The following is a 15366-nucleotide window of genomic DNA, read 5'->3' as shown; positions in this document are numbered from 1 at the left end:
AGCCCTCCAAGTGGCAGTCAACATAAGGTTTGCTGATTACAAAGCTTTAGGTCTGGCTCAGCAAATTCAGAGATAACAGCCTTCCTCTCGCACTTTGTTGTGGGGCAGGGGAGCAGGGACAGGCAGAAAGAGGCAGAGCAAGCCACTCCAGCTGAACTGCGGGCATAGAAAATGGAGCAGATCGCTCCTAATGAACAAAGGTGCTTGCTCCAGGATCTGCTCTATTTTCTCAATTTTTGTCTGCACACTCTTTCTTAATTTAAAGATTTTGGTTAAAGATGCACTTAAATTATTTTAAAAGAATGCATAACTGGAGTTATGTACTAAACGTACAGTGGTTTAGAATTCTGTCTTTAGGAAATACCTCTGATCTTTACTTTCATCAAGTTCATTACACAAAGCCAAGCATTGTCAATAGCACGCTTCTATCCCTGAGCACTTGTGAAGACAAACAGGAAGCGATGCCTCAGCATTACTACTATTCTATAAAGTGAATATCATGCACATTTCATCACATCAGTGTTTCCTAAAACACTTCCTTATTGCTCAGACAGCAATTATGAAGTGAAATTATTTCCAAAGAAAAGGCTGAAGTAAAGAGACCTGTGCTTTCGGCACGACATACTGTATGTACCTAGTAATCTGTTGAGATAATATAATGGGACATTTGTATATATACAGTTTGTGTATAACTGTGTTGCCTCAAGTAGCTGCAGAAACAATTGTGGGGAGAATCTTACAGGGACCACTAATTAATAACGGGAAATCCAGAAATGGTCTGATTTATTTAAGCTTGAAATGAGGAAAAGTAAATCCATGTTCACTTTATAATCCTGTGCCGTACAGAGGAAGTTTCTGTTTTTAGATTTCTCTGTATATGACTGTGTTTCACATGACCTCAGTTTAGATCACTTCACTTTAGCTCACTTGCATTCAAGTACCTTACCTATAAACATAAATGTATCTTATTTGTGTATCACTCAGCTGTAGATCATCAAATCATCTCTAAATTGGTGCTGGCACTGTCCATCCTTCTGGAGGGTGACTACTTTTGTTCCCCATGGTCCCTGTGTGTGTTGTAAAGTATCCACCTCTCCAAGCTCACTCTTGTGAAGGACTATAATCTCATATTTACTTAGCCAATTTGTATTGAGGTTGTAGTTTATCACGGGAGCAAGCTTGGAGTTGTGGCTACTTTACAACACACACAGAGACCATGGGGAACAAAAGTAGCCCCCCTCCAGAAGGAAGGACAGTGCCAGCACCAATTCAGAGATGATTTGAGGATCTACAGCTGAGTGATACACAAATAAGATACATTTTTGTTAATAGTTAAGGTACTTGAATGCATTTTAGGATTTAACTCCTGAGTTTAGTGTCACTTTAATTTTACACTTTAGTAAATCAGGTCTGGGGCATCAACAAGAAAGTGAAAGGAAAAGGTAACAGCAGTTTTCTAAGCAACCTCCTGACTCTTATCAAGTCCAATCACTCATTATCCCTTGCTTCTTAAATCTCACCCAATATGTTATTGTCAAGCTGGTAGTACCAAGTACATCCTTTAATTAAGTCTCTTGTGTAACTTGTCACTTACCTTCTGCAGCATAGCATTTCCCTGGTCATTGTAAACATTGTGCTTGTTGATCTCCCCCCGGTACTCATACTGGTAGACATGGTCTGTGACGTTAATCAGCAGCATTGCAGGATTGCTCTTCAGGCTCTCACAGTCATACACAGCTCCGTTCCCCTGTTCATAGGATTTTGTTGCATATCGTATTATTAATCCCATTACCAAACCTGCACGTAATAAGAGGAGGCTGTCAGAATGAGATTATTTTTCCCATCCATTATAAAGTAAAGAGTATATAAAATGGTGAAGCTTCTAAAAAAATGACTGCTGGAATCCAATTACTGAGGCCTACTGTCTCTCATGGACTGGCGTATGTTCAGACTGTTATGCTTATATGTAAATTTTAATAACATTTTTTAAAGCCTATCTCCACCTTTGCTGAGGTATTTTGGAAAAAAATACATATCCCAGCAATATACACCAAGTGTACATGAAACAGGCATATGCAGTTGCTGTATAAGAACACAAAAACATACATTTTTTCTCAATCTCCTCATGGAAATGGCTGCAATTGTGCTTTGCAAGTAATGTGTGTATAATACAAGTGACCTCTCCACCCCTATTCATTAGCATTCATAGTGACCCCGCTGGATAGTGTATTGTGTGCAAAGGCAGAGCTGCTGTTTACTGATCGTGTTACAATGAATAACAGGGAGGGGGAGAGCTGTTTACAGCCTTCTTTACATCCGGCCCCAGTATCAGGCTGAGTTTCCTGTGTTTATGTTCTAGGCATTAGCCCTAATAGAAATTAATTTTTTTTTAAATTAAGAAAACCTGCAATGTGAATCATGTAAAAAATGTGCGCACATATACATCATCACGGCACCTCTACATTATCAAAATAAATGCTAATCACTTACAAAAGTTGGGAATAAACTGTAAAGCTCTGTACAGAAAAATACAATAAAGAACATTGCATATGCACTAAACGTATACATTCACTACACTTTTCCACTTCTACAAAATGTTAACATAGTGGTGCCATATATACAATTCATAATCTGTTCCAACTTTAAAAGAGAACTATGGCCAAACCTTTTTTTTTGGCTATTCTTCTCTTTTAGGTCACAGGAGTACATTTACTAATGTATTCCTGTGACCCAAAGTCAGCTGATAGCAGGTTATTGATTGCCATCAGCTCCATGTTCGGGAAACATCACAAATATATTGGTAGGATCCACCCAGCTTTGCCTCTAATATCCGAGAGCAGAAGCTAGCTATGCCAGCCCCCTATGCAGATAACCCCCCTATCTGGAAGAGCTTTTGTTCACAGATTATGCAATAATGGGATTCAGAGTTGCCCTGCAGCAGGTCAGATTGTTCTGCAATGGGACATGACGTTCAAATTTCTGGCCCGTCAGCTCATGCCACCTCCTTACACTGGCTTCTGCTGAGGCCTACACAGCATTCAATTTCTTGGCCTGGCAGCTCACGCTGACTTCTGTTGCCTGCCAAAAGGACTGCTTCTGACTTTACAGCTGACAGTTGCTCACTGAATCACCATTCACACTGTGCCTGAAACCACCTGCCTCAATACCAACAAGCCAGCACCTCCCGACATCTGCCGTAACCGCAGTGACTGCATTTCCCTCCTCACCACCATGCCTGAAACCACCCCCCAACACTAATTTGCCAGCATCCCCACATCTGCCTCATCTGCCTGTAACCACTGTGCCTGCATTCTCCTTCTCACCACCATTCCTCAAACCTCCCCAACACTGCTCCATCATGCCACTTATCTGCCTGTGCAACCACCACTGCAGCCGACTCCCCCTTACCAAGTCTGCATACCAAACCCCACTCATCCCACATGACTGCCTACCTTTCTCTCCCTGTGCTTTTATTACCTCTCCCACATACCCCCACTGCACCCACCACTGCACCAGTGCCTGCCTCTGCTCTCGCCTGCGCCCAACACATGCCTTAGGACTTGCCACTGCACCAATGCACACATCTGTGCTCAGCAGTAAGGTGTCCTTCCATATTCAGCCAGTTCAACAGACGTGCATGCTTTAGCTAATATGCTGTAAAATAAAAGTTTGTTTCTACAGTACAGTTCTTGTGCCACTCTAGCCCTGTTTCATCTAGGGTAATTACACTGATTACAATGCTCTGTTCATGCCTCATGCTGACAGCTCCTTATGGGTTTTCTGCTCGCTTTGTCCACCTTGTTTCAGCTTCACTTTCCTCCATCAACACATGGCATAAAAATAAAAGTGCTAATAATGTGCTCCTTGTTTTCAATCTGCCAGAGGAGAGGGGCACTTCTGCTCCATGCTGTGTTCCATTTCAAATCAGTCACAAATGAGATATGACACTGTGAACTGATAATTGTGCAGAAAAGAGCAGCGCGCCTGCCATAGTCACTTAGTACTGCAAGAGATTTCTCCTGCTGCTTTCTAGCACTGAGCTCTCACAGCTGCCTGGCTCAGCTCCACAGTATTTACTATGGCAGTTTCAAGAGATGGCCACTGCCCCAGAGATTTACAGCTCACAAAGATAGGCACAGTTAATAACTTAAGGTGGGTAAATAAATGTTACTCCAGTAATGTACATCCAGAAAAGATTTGCTGGAAGTTCATCATCTAAATAGTCTCCAGTGCAGAGTTCATATATAACCTTCCTATCATTCCTTCCTAACATATCATTGTCAATGCACCTTGGAGGAATTAAAAGAGAACTGCAGATAACATGGGAAAACAAGTATAGTGAAAACCTATTACCCTCATTCTAAAATGTAAAATGAGATTATGTGATGGCACAGGGGATGCAAATCCAGAAAAATATTGTTTGATATTAAAGATGCCATTGTAATATACATTCCATTCCTCCTGGACATGCTACATCAGAAATCCTCAGAGACAGAATGCTGTGTCTATATGAACATTCCATTGACAAATGTTGCCCATAGTATTTTGGAAAATAAGTTAATAGTTAATATTAAATCTGTTAATTAATTGGTAACTATAAATTTATCAGTTGAATGCTTGAATACTCATAGAGCAGGGTTAGGCAAACTCCAGACCTCCAGCTGTGGTGAAACTGCACGTTCCATAATTTATCTGCCCCTGGCAGTCATATCTGTGGCTATCAGAGCCTTGCAATGCCTAATGGGATTTGTAGTTGCACCACAGCTGGAAGGCCAGAGTTTGCCTCTGTTCTAGAGGTTGCAAGGGGTTTCTTGAGATGATAGCAGTAGTAGATTGATCTCCTGCCTATAGTAACCATCCATTTAAGAAGTCACTTCTATACTAACCACTAACATAAGGTGTTACTTTTCCACTGATCATCAATATAAGGGTTCACATCTACACGGACCACTAATGTAAGGGGTCATTTCCAAATGGACACCAATGTAACATGTAACTTTTAAACTGACCATCAATATAAGGAGTCACGTCTACACTGACCACCAATGTAAGGGTTCATATTTACACTGACACCAATGTAAGGGGTAATTTCCACATGGACACCAATGTAAGACGTAACTTTTAATCTAACCATTAATATAAGGAGTCATCTCTTCACTGACCACCAACGTAATGAATCATTTCTTGACTGACAAGGAACACCCCATTCTTTATTCTTTTATTTAAGACTCTACAACCTTTTATTCACACTTCCTTGAGCTGCAAGTATAATATTTTTTTTTTGGTTGGGGTTCCCTGAGACCTGAAAACCAATTCAAGGATTCACGGTGGTAAAAAGGTTGGGCAAGGCTGCTGTAGGCAAAGCATGTCAGCCCAGTGTTTTCTGGGGCCCTCGACAGTTCGAGAAACTGAATAAGGCCCCAGCCATTCTCTAGCAGATAAAAACTAAACCTCCTTACACAATTATGCAGCTCAGTACTTCAGATTTTTTTTTATTGTAAGTTGCAGTTATTGCTGTATAGTTAAAGCTGGGCCTGAGCTCCTGTGGCCTCCTTCTGTCCTGGAGGTCCCCCTGGCAGTATTTTATGCTTTTTTAATATACTTTTATATTTACATTTTCCAGATCTTCAGGCTGGTCATGTGACACGCAGGGACCTCTTTTCTGCCGTAGAGGAGGTGAGTATTGCAGGCAGAGCAACTTTTTTGTTTTAAATATCTCCTGGTGCCCCAATTTTAAATTTCCTCATGACTTGGGCTTTAGTACTGTGTTCAATTTTTTCTGAAATGAAAAGTGTAACTGCAGGAAACAACACAAAAGTAAGAACTGCACTCCAGTCGCAATTGTGGGTATAAAATGGTGGGTTCTGCCCACCTAGGCTCCTCCTTTTGATGCATTTCAATCAGCAACAGAACTTGCCAAAATCTTCTCTGCTGGTCACACCCATTCACACTGCAGTCTTTGGTCAATCCTATTGATGGTTTTTGTACTCCGATGGTGGGCCTGACTGTGAAGATTTCTTACAACAAGCTGTGCAATGAAAAGATGGCCGCACGGTGGCGATTTTGCTAGTTCTGAGAAAAGTGAGTATAAGATTTGAAGGCAGTAAGAGGACAGGGGCTTACCAAAAATGCTGCACAGTTACATTTTAAGTTAGGCATTGACAAAAAATGGCCTGAAAGATTGAACTTAATTTCTTTGCCCACAGTTTGATTTGAGTTTGACATGCCTGCTATGAGCAACAGATTATTTTTTTCCTTAATTCTTTTTCAGACAAATGAGACTACTACAATATATCCCATGATACCCCGTTTAGGCTAATTTTCTAATCACCAAGTCAGACTCTTTATAAAGCCTGATTCTGCAATGATGCACTTGACAGGTGGTAAATAGATGCACTTACAAGATGCAGACGATCAATATTTTCAGAGCCATGCAAAAGCTTGTAGGCTCTTTACATAGTCCCAGGAGGCTATCACAATGTCTTCAACCAGAGCAAGTAGATCTAATATGTAGAGATATAGCCTATTCTGAAATGTGGCATTTTACTTTAATTCACTACTAACATCTACACTATGGAAGAACTCTAGTCCAATGTAAAACCAGGATCTTATTTTAAAATGAGGATATGTTGAAATATATTTCATTAAAAGGAAACTATGTGAGGATCTTATCCCCCAAAATGGCTCACAATCCTTCCAGCAGTCATCTATTCACATATTTATGTCTTCACTGCACTCGGGAAATCCAAAAATGCAGGGGAACTTGTAGCAGCCACAACTTCTTGGTTACATTTCTGACTCTGCCCGCCCTCCATGCACTCCTCAGGAGGGCCAATGTGTTTGGTGACCATAAGGAATACACAGAGGCTATGAGGAGCCGGGACACAAGAGCAGGAAATTGTGGTAGCTATTTCAACCCCGCGTTATGGAGATTTGGGGTGTAATAAAAATGATATAAAAGATGTGAGCAAGTACCCACAGGTACCGGATCTAAGAATTACAACTTGTTTTGGTAATGGTAAAGGACAACAGTGCAGAGAAAAATGTGAGGCTGCCATTGCAAAGTTCCTTCAAAAAATAGAAAGCTAACCTTTGACATTCTGAAACATTTTCATCGAAGTACATACCTGTAAAGAAGAGTGTAAATACTATCCATGCCTGCCACTCTTGCAGAGAAGTAGACCCTAATCGCATTCGAGGAGCAGAGCAGTTACAGACCAGATCAAAACTGCTTCCAATGTATTCCAATGGTATTTTGGGCTCTAGTTCACACCACAGCGTTCAGTTCCAGAGCATGTAAAAAAACTGCAGCAAGCCCTATTTTTCCTGCTCTGGAACACATGCAAACGCATGAAAACGCCCAAGAATACACTAAAAGCCCATATTAGGCTAAAAAATAAATAAAACAACGGGTGACATGCAGCAAACAACGCGCACAAACATCTTCACACAGCAAGCAACGCACACACACGTTCCCACAGCAAGCAACGCGCACGAACATTTTCCTGCATCGCATAGTATGGACAAGTACTAAAGTCTGCTGGGAACTTCAAAGAGCGTCAATCTCCTGGGTCCCCTGTAGCTCGCACTGCTTCCTCCCTTTGACCTCACATCACTGTAAGATACATGAGTTTGATGTAATCCACAACAGCTAGAATCCAGAGAACACCCTCAAGGGGTTGCTGTAATTATAACTTCCTGAAACTAAAGTTGGAGCTAATGTCTCCAAGAGATTATTATTATTATTATAATAAAGGATTTATATAGCGCCAGCACTTTGAGCAGCGCTTTACAATATAAGGAAGAGATTACAATACAATTCAAGACAATAAAAGAGATCCAGAAAGCCAATGGCTTGTTTACCTTTTCAGTGTGCATTCTAACTGAAATACAAGCATGTGTAAGTTTGGTCTTTAACATGAACCTGCACTTTGTCCGTGCTGGCTTTATAGGAGGAACCAAAAGCCGACTATTCTTTCCTGTGCAAGCTATCACTTTCAGAAAGTTAAAACCTGCAGAGGGTTTAGCAAGCTCCTTCCCACACTCCATATGACAGTTATATATGCTCAGGAACCTAGCGCCGCATTTTAACAAACTCTCAAACTTATAACAACAGGTCCAGATCAAACAAATTATACTCACCTGATCCTGCGAGCCGGCTTGCTCTTAGTTCGATCCCTTCCGCCTGTCTCCTCCCCCACCGCAGTGATAGTATGTCCCTTGGCATCCTCACATCCTATACACTGTGTATAGAACGTGATAACTCACGGGGCCGTAGACCGCTGCAACATAAGGTGAGCTAGGCGGAAAGGGACCGGCCTAAAAGAAAGCTGGCTCCGAGGGTCGGGTGAGTCAACCTAGACAAAAACAACCAGTTAACCCTTGCAGTGAGGGGGTAGCCCCACTGCAAGGGTTAAGAAAACATTTTCCCCGGAGTTCTGCTTGAAACTAGTGCTGTACTTGTACTGTAATGTGTTTTTTTATGATTAGCAGTTTCAGCCACACCGCCCTATACATTATATGCCCAGCAGATAAGCATACAGTGCCATGTGCTTTACTTATATTAGTCATTTCTGCTAAAAACAATCCGAGAGGAAGTCGTTACCACAAACTGCACAGCGACAGAGCTATAATTCTTCTATAGTGTAATACAGACAGCCTTTGTAAACTAAATTAGATACACATCTACTGTGCAATAGTGCATTCATAGCCACTAGTGTATACAAGATTCACAAAGTCATTTTCTCCAACTCGTATACATCTGTGTCTGGATAGTGACTGCTTCAATACAAGGTATGGACTGCTTGATGTGGGGCTTGTTGGGGGGTACCTGATTGGGACTGCTAGTCTTACATAAAGCAATGATTTAAATAGCTCCATCCACTCTAATAAAAAGACCAACAAACTCCCTATTTGTGTTACAGGTAATGGCATAAAGAGATCAGGGATAGTGTTCTTTGAACTTTAGAGGAAGGGCTTTTCGATTCCTTTGGCCTACTTCACCTTAAAGAAGAACTCCAGGATTTTTTTCAAATGAAGTAATGAAGTCGCAGTAGGGCTACCCCCACACTGTAAGGGTTAAGTGCTTCTTTTGGGCCTCAGTCCTGCGTCAGTTAACGCTCCCCTCTATCCCCCTCTACGCCACTTGTGGCATGTCCCTCGGTGTCTAATAGATCTGCATTAGACGCAAGGACATCACAGGTCCTTAGAAAGCCGAAACCCAGGGGACTGGGTAGCCCCACTGCCAGGGTTAATTTGAGAAAAATCCTGGAGTTCCTCTTTAAAGTAGGGCTGTACAAATCCCAGGAGACTAGTCAATGTTTCTTAAAATTTACAGCTGGCGCCTAACATTTGAGGTTTTCTCTAGTTGTTGTCAATGAAGCTGGCTCCTAAAAAATCCTGCTGGCTACTGAATTCCATATTAATTTGTCAACCACTGCCTTAACCCCTTCGTGACGGGAGACGTACAGTGTACGTCCCGGCACTTTGTGCCTATATGACTGGCCACATACACTGTACGTGACGAGTTATATCAGGCTTTGTAATGCTGGTAACAGCTGATTCTCAGCAGTTACCAGTCATTAAAGAATGCCTCAGTGTTGAGGCATTCATTAATGAAATAATTAAGCTTTTTGTAAAAGCTTCTTCCTTTCATTAATGAAAGAATGAAGCCGTTACATGCAAATACAGGACCGCAATTTGCAATCCTGTATTTGACAGCTGAAAATAGCAGAGTGACTCATCTCTCTGCTATTTGTTTTGACAGCCCGAGAGCCCGATGTTTAGATACATTTCACTCAAAAGATACAATGTATATCTTTTGAGTGAAATGTATCAGTTCTGATAGTCTAGGCACGATCAAAGAGCTTTTAGTGAGATCTGAATCTGACTAAAGTCAGGATCAGTCTCTAAGGTTATTATTAGCTATTCCTAAGTTTGGATCAGCCTAATAGCCAAAAATTAAAAAAAAAGTTAGTTAGTGACTGCTTGATATAAACTGACAAGAAATAAAAAGGGTTTTTTGTTTTTTTTTAAATCTTTTACAAAGTGTAAAAAAATTTAAATAAAGTGTAAAACAAAATTAGGAAAATATAAATTATATATAAATATATTTTTTATACTATAATTAATATAAAAACATTCTAAAAATAATAATAATAATAATCGAAACATGTGAAAAAAGTGTTTTATTCTAGTTTTTTTCCTCATTTTTTTATTTTATTCAAACTAAGTGAGGGGTTAGGTACACATATGTGATATAATTATATAGCCCTATCTGTCCTCTAAAAAACAATACATAATATGTGTGGGTACATTTAGTAAGAAAGTATATTACTGACGTGGAAGAATCACACAGCAAAAATGTAAAAAGTGTGTCAGTCATTTATGAACAGAAACTGAAAACTAGCTCAGTCATGAAGGGGTTAAATTGACCCCGGCATGGACATTAAAATATTGACGTATTGTGGTGGAAGCACTGTCCGTGCAGTGAAAATGCAGTAAGAGACCTGGGGGAGCATGTTTGGGCAATGAAAGCGTATCACAGGTAGCCCAGTACAGGAGCCTGAGACAGGTGGTGTTTGTGCTCTGGAAATGAAAATTGTGTGCTCTTGGGGGTGCTGCAAGGGCAATGTAAGCGCAGACACATGGGAAACGCATGTCCCGGCCTATCTGGCCTAAAAAGACAGCTGACATCTCATTGGTCCCAGAATAGGAGACTGTCAAGAGACAGATCTGTGAGTCTGAGCTAAGCAAGCAGAAGTCTGTGTGTGAGCAGACGAGAAGTCCAGTGTGGAGAGAAGTCAAGCATTTTAATGGATGGGCTAGTGCGTTGTGGCAGCTCCTGCAGTGTGTGTTGTATTGCACACTGCTGGAGCTGTCAGTGTTTTTTAACTTTATTGGTCATGCACAATGTGTACACTTCATTTAGGTCCCCACACAGCACTGCGATGCTGTGCGGTGAGCTGCTGTGGCATCCAGCGCACTTAGATAAAATGCAGCATGCTGCATTTTGTCGCCGCTCAGTCCCTATCAGGACCACATTGTTAGAAAACAATGGTTTTCTGTGTCCTAGGGCTGACCTAGGGTTGATCCGGTGTGGTAAAACGCAGGTCGCTGATGTATTTGTGAACAGCTGACAGAAGCAGTTCTGTCTTAAGGTGCCCATACACTATACAACCATCGCAAGAACTTAGTCTTGCGATGGTTGTAAAGTGATTAAAAAAACGTACGATCTGCCCATCTTGGACAGGCAGATCGCACTCTCGATTATCGCAAGCCCGCCCCCCTGAGGGGTGGGCTTTCCGATGACCGCAATGCTGAACGGGCAGTGTGCGCGTGCGCACACCGGCCCGTTCGGCATTTGTCTCCCGAGCACTGTTCAAACCAGCCGAAAATCGTACGATTCTCGGCTGGTTTTCTAACATGCTGCTTAGACAAAAGACGTGCGACCGTACAGTACACTGTTCGACAAAAGACGTGCAACCGTACAGTACACTGTTCGACAAAAGACGTGCGACCGTACAGTACACTGTTCGACAAAAGACGTGCAACCGTACAGTACACTGTTCGATTCTCGTACGATCGCGGGATTTCACGCGATTCTCGTACGAGAATCGAGCAGTTCGGTGCTCCCTATAGGGCACCTTTAGGGAGGAAATAAACAGCTTTGCAAAAGTTAGCCATTTATTACTGTGTTGTATGAGAAGATCCCCTGCAGGGAAAGTCATTCTATGATCTTACTGTGTTGATGAATAAAAGTGGGCTGGATGTCCTACGGCCTGGTTCACACTGAGCATATTGTTGCAATGGATTCAGCCTGACCAAAAGCTACACCGCAAAAATCTCATTCATTCACATGGTTCCCGTGCACACCTGTGCGTTTTGTCGTGATAAGCAGAACGCTTGTCGCTGGAAAAAGTACATGAGCTTCTTTTTGGCAGATCTCAGCTCATTTTGGCTCCATATACTCGATAGGAAATGCTTGAAAACACGCATTGCAACTGGTTTACAACTAGTATGCACGCGTTTTGTCCACTGACTTAAATTTATCACAATGTGCTCATAAAAACGTGTGTAATTAATATACGAGGAGGCCAATAAGTTCTTACCTTCACCATGATCTAGATGTGCATGCCAAATTTGTTTTTGTAGGTTGTGGTGAATTATAGTTAGAGCCAAGAGAAATGGAGTAGGTGTCATGCAGGACAGAGTTGAATACCGAGCCGTGATTAGGTTCCTCCATCTTCAAGGGAAATCTGCCCAAATAATCCATGAAGAGATGTCAGTGATTGTGGCTATGAATCTCTGCCCCATCCACCTTACCTGGCACCTTCTGACTTCTATCTGTTTCCAAATCTGAAGAAACATTTACGGGGAAGACGTTTCCACAATGATGAGGCAGTCATTACTGAAGTTGAAGCTGGTTTTCCTCCAAATCTGCATTCTTCTACACAGATGCTATTAACGATATGTTCCACAGATGTGAAAAGTGTATAACCATAGGAGGTGGATATGTAGAGAAGGAAGAGTCAGTGGACTACATTTCATATCCCTAGCACATCTGGATCTTGGTGAGGTTAAGAACGTATTGGCCTCTGCTCGTATGCATGTATACGCTCATTAACACATGCAAAAACGTATATAATCGCGCCGCAAAAAACGTGTGTTTTTACTCGTGAAAACGCTTAGTTGGGTCCAGTCAGTTTTTGATCAGCTTATAGCACCTACTGTCTGTTTACATTACCAGACAGTCCTCCAAGAAGAAGCAAGAGGAGATGATCTGTGATTTCAGAGGCACTGTTGTGACCTTTGAGGATAAGTTGTTCCACAGTGCTGGGCCTACGAACCAGTGATGCAGAATCCCAATTAAAATGGGGGCGAGAATAATCTATCTATCTATCTATCTGTCTGTCTGTCTATATCTGTTTATCTTTTCTAGTGAACAAGAAGGAATCTTTGTCAGTAGCCTCCTTGTCAATAACAATAGTAATGAATGTATCACCTAACAGAACTTGCAGTGAACCATTTGAACATTTGAATCGAGATAGAAGGTTGAAACCCTAGAAATCACATTGGGCCGATGTCAGGTCACATCTGATGAAAGGTCTGATGGTACTGTATATACTGTATCACTAGTTGCTATTGATGTTGTACTAAGGGGAAGGATGAGGTCACTATTTATATTACACTGTCCAGAGAGGAACAGCAGGCTGGAGCTATCTCTGTGCACCAGATCTGTCACAGGCTTCCTGCTTCATCCACTCTTTAAAATTCGGCTAAAAAATATCAATGAACTGGGTGGGAGAAGCAGAAATACACTCTTTTTGTGTTTCGGCCTTGTCCCTTGCACACTCCAGATTCTCAGAAACTTTTGATGATATTATGTATTGTAGATGATAATATATTTAACCACCTTCCGTCCATGGCCGTTTGACGGACGTCTGCTAGGAGCGGGAGGGCGTCTTAAGACGTCCTGCCCCTCCCCCCTCTCGTGTGCGGCACTCAGCGCGCACACGAGAGGGAAAACTGTGAGCATGTAAACAGCCAGCAATGGCTGTTTACATACAAGCGATCAGGCGTCTCTTGCAGGAGCTGTGGGTGTGCGGCCTCCCCACCCCCCCCGTACCTCTGTCCCGCCGTCTCCTCGTCGCCGCTGCCGGTCCGTGATCCGGTGCAGCTGGGACCAGCACGGCGACGCTCTAACAGCAGATCAAAGAGAGATCATTACTCGATTTCCCTTTGATCTCTCTTCCTGTCGATTCACGGCTGGTTTTCGAACATGCTGGTTCGACAGAAGACGTGCGACCGTACAGTAGAAACGGTCGCACGTCTCCGTTCACACTGCTCGATTATCGTACGAAAACCCGATCGCATACGATTATCGTACGATAATCGTGCAGTGTATGGGCACCTTTAGATGCTCTTTTTATACCCAATCATGTTACTGACCTGTTGCCAATTAACCTAATTAGTTCTTACAGTTCTTCCTTGTTAGTACCACTTACCTTGCCAGCTTTTTGTTGCCCTGTTCCAACTTTTTTATGACTTGTTGCTGCCATCAATTTCAAAAATGACCTTATTTTTTTCTTAAAGTGGTTCATTTTTTCAGTTTAAACATTTGATATGTTTTCTATTTTCTATTGTGAATAAAATATGGGTTTATGAGATTTGTAGATCATTGAATTCTGTTCTTATGTAGATTTTAAACAGCGTCCCAACTCTTTTGGAATTGGGGTTGTAGAAATACATATTTATTTCTAGTTTTTTACCCTTTAAGGAGGATGGAACTACCTCAAAGGTAACCCTGCTCTCAAATAGTTTATTGCTGTATACATGTCCCAGCATGGGAGTTATTCTAGACAAGCCTTTCTCAACCTTTGTAATCATGGAGGAACCCTTGGAATAAATGTCAGGTCTTATGAAACCCCTACTAATAATCATTTTATCTACAGCTCACGGGACAGTAGCATTAACAGAAAGATGTGAATATTAGGATAAAAAAGAATAACGTGTACCAAGGGGTGTATTTATAAACAATTCAAAGAGCCATTTGTCTCTAGGAATGTTTTGTTGTCTGCAAATGAAGGCAAAAACAGGCATTCTTAGTAGGGATGTTCAGATACCAAGTACAGTACTCGGTACAAGTAAAAGTACAAGTGCAGATACTTTTCCAACTCCAAGACTAGACTAGAGAAAAATTCAAAAGTTAGGAGGCAGCTGTCATTTTTGACGAGCATATGGAGCGCCTGGGATTTGTACATTTCTGTTGTAATGCATTATTTGTTTTTATAAACATACAGTATATAAAGGGATGCCCCGATACCATTTTTGTTTATTGTCATGTGACAGTTTTCCTAAAACATTACAGACCAATGATTTCAGGACAGTGGTGGAGAGCCAGGGCCAGGTCCCAGCTGCAACCACTGCAACCCTGGTAGTTCTCATGACAATGCCAAGTATCGACACTGGTATCTGGACATCCCTAATTCATTCATTCATGTGGAATGTAATATTTGAAAATATTGCATAATGGCCGCTAGATGGAACTGAGAAGCATAGAAGTATTTTTTCCTATGCTCCTTAGCTCCACCTAGTGGCCATAATGCAAAATTTTCCTAATGGAAAGATAACATACTAAGGACAGTCATATTTGCTTCCATTTGTATATATGGTAACAAACTGCTCTATATACAATAAAATTATTTTTAGTAATAATAATGAAACAAAACAAATAATAAATAAAAAACAGACCCTGAAAATGATCTGAGAGGCAGAAATTATGCATTGTTCAAGGAGCCTGCTCTAGAGTCAGGGAGCACACTTTGAATTGAAGAGGTGCAGTGCGGCTATATACTGTGTGTGTGT

General features: G+C 41.6%; 1 protein-coding gene across 1 annotated transcript in view; it reads right to left on the bottom strand.

The window, feature by feature from the left end:
* LOC108785365 (sodium/hydrogen exchanger 9-like) overlaps positions 1-15366 on the bottom strand; it is a 109008-nt gene that overhangs the window by 89384 nt on the left and 4258 nt on the right. The window contains exon 2 of the mRNA XM_018554420.1: positions 1595-1797. Coding sequence (XP_018409922.1) covers positions 1595-1797 — 203 coding nt within the window. The remainder of the gene's footprint in view (positions 1-1594; positions 1798-15366) is intronic.

Source organism: Nanorana parkeri, unplaced genomic scaffold (genome assembly GCF_000935625.1).
Source record: "Nanorana parkeri isolate BGI_ZX_2015 unplaced genomic scaffold, ASM93562v1 scaffold157, whole genome shotgun sequence".
In the NCBI taxonomy this organism is placed as follows: domain Eukaryota; kingdom Metazoa; phylum Chordata; class Amphibia; order Anura; family Dicroglossidae; genus Nanorana; species Nanorana parkeri.
The sequence above is the reverse complement of the archived record's forward strand: the minus strand, read 5'-3'. Positions and strand labels throughout refer to the sequence as shown.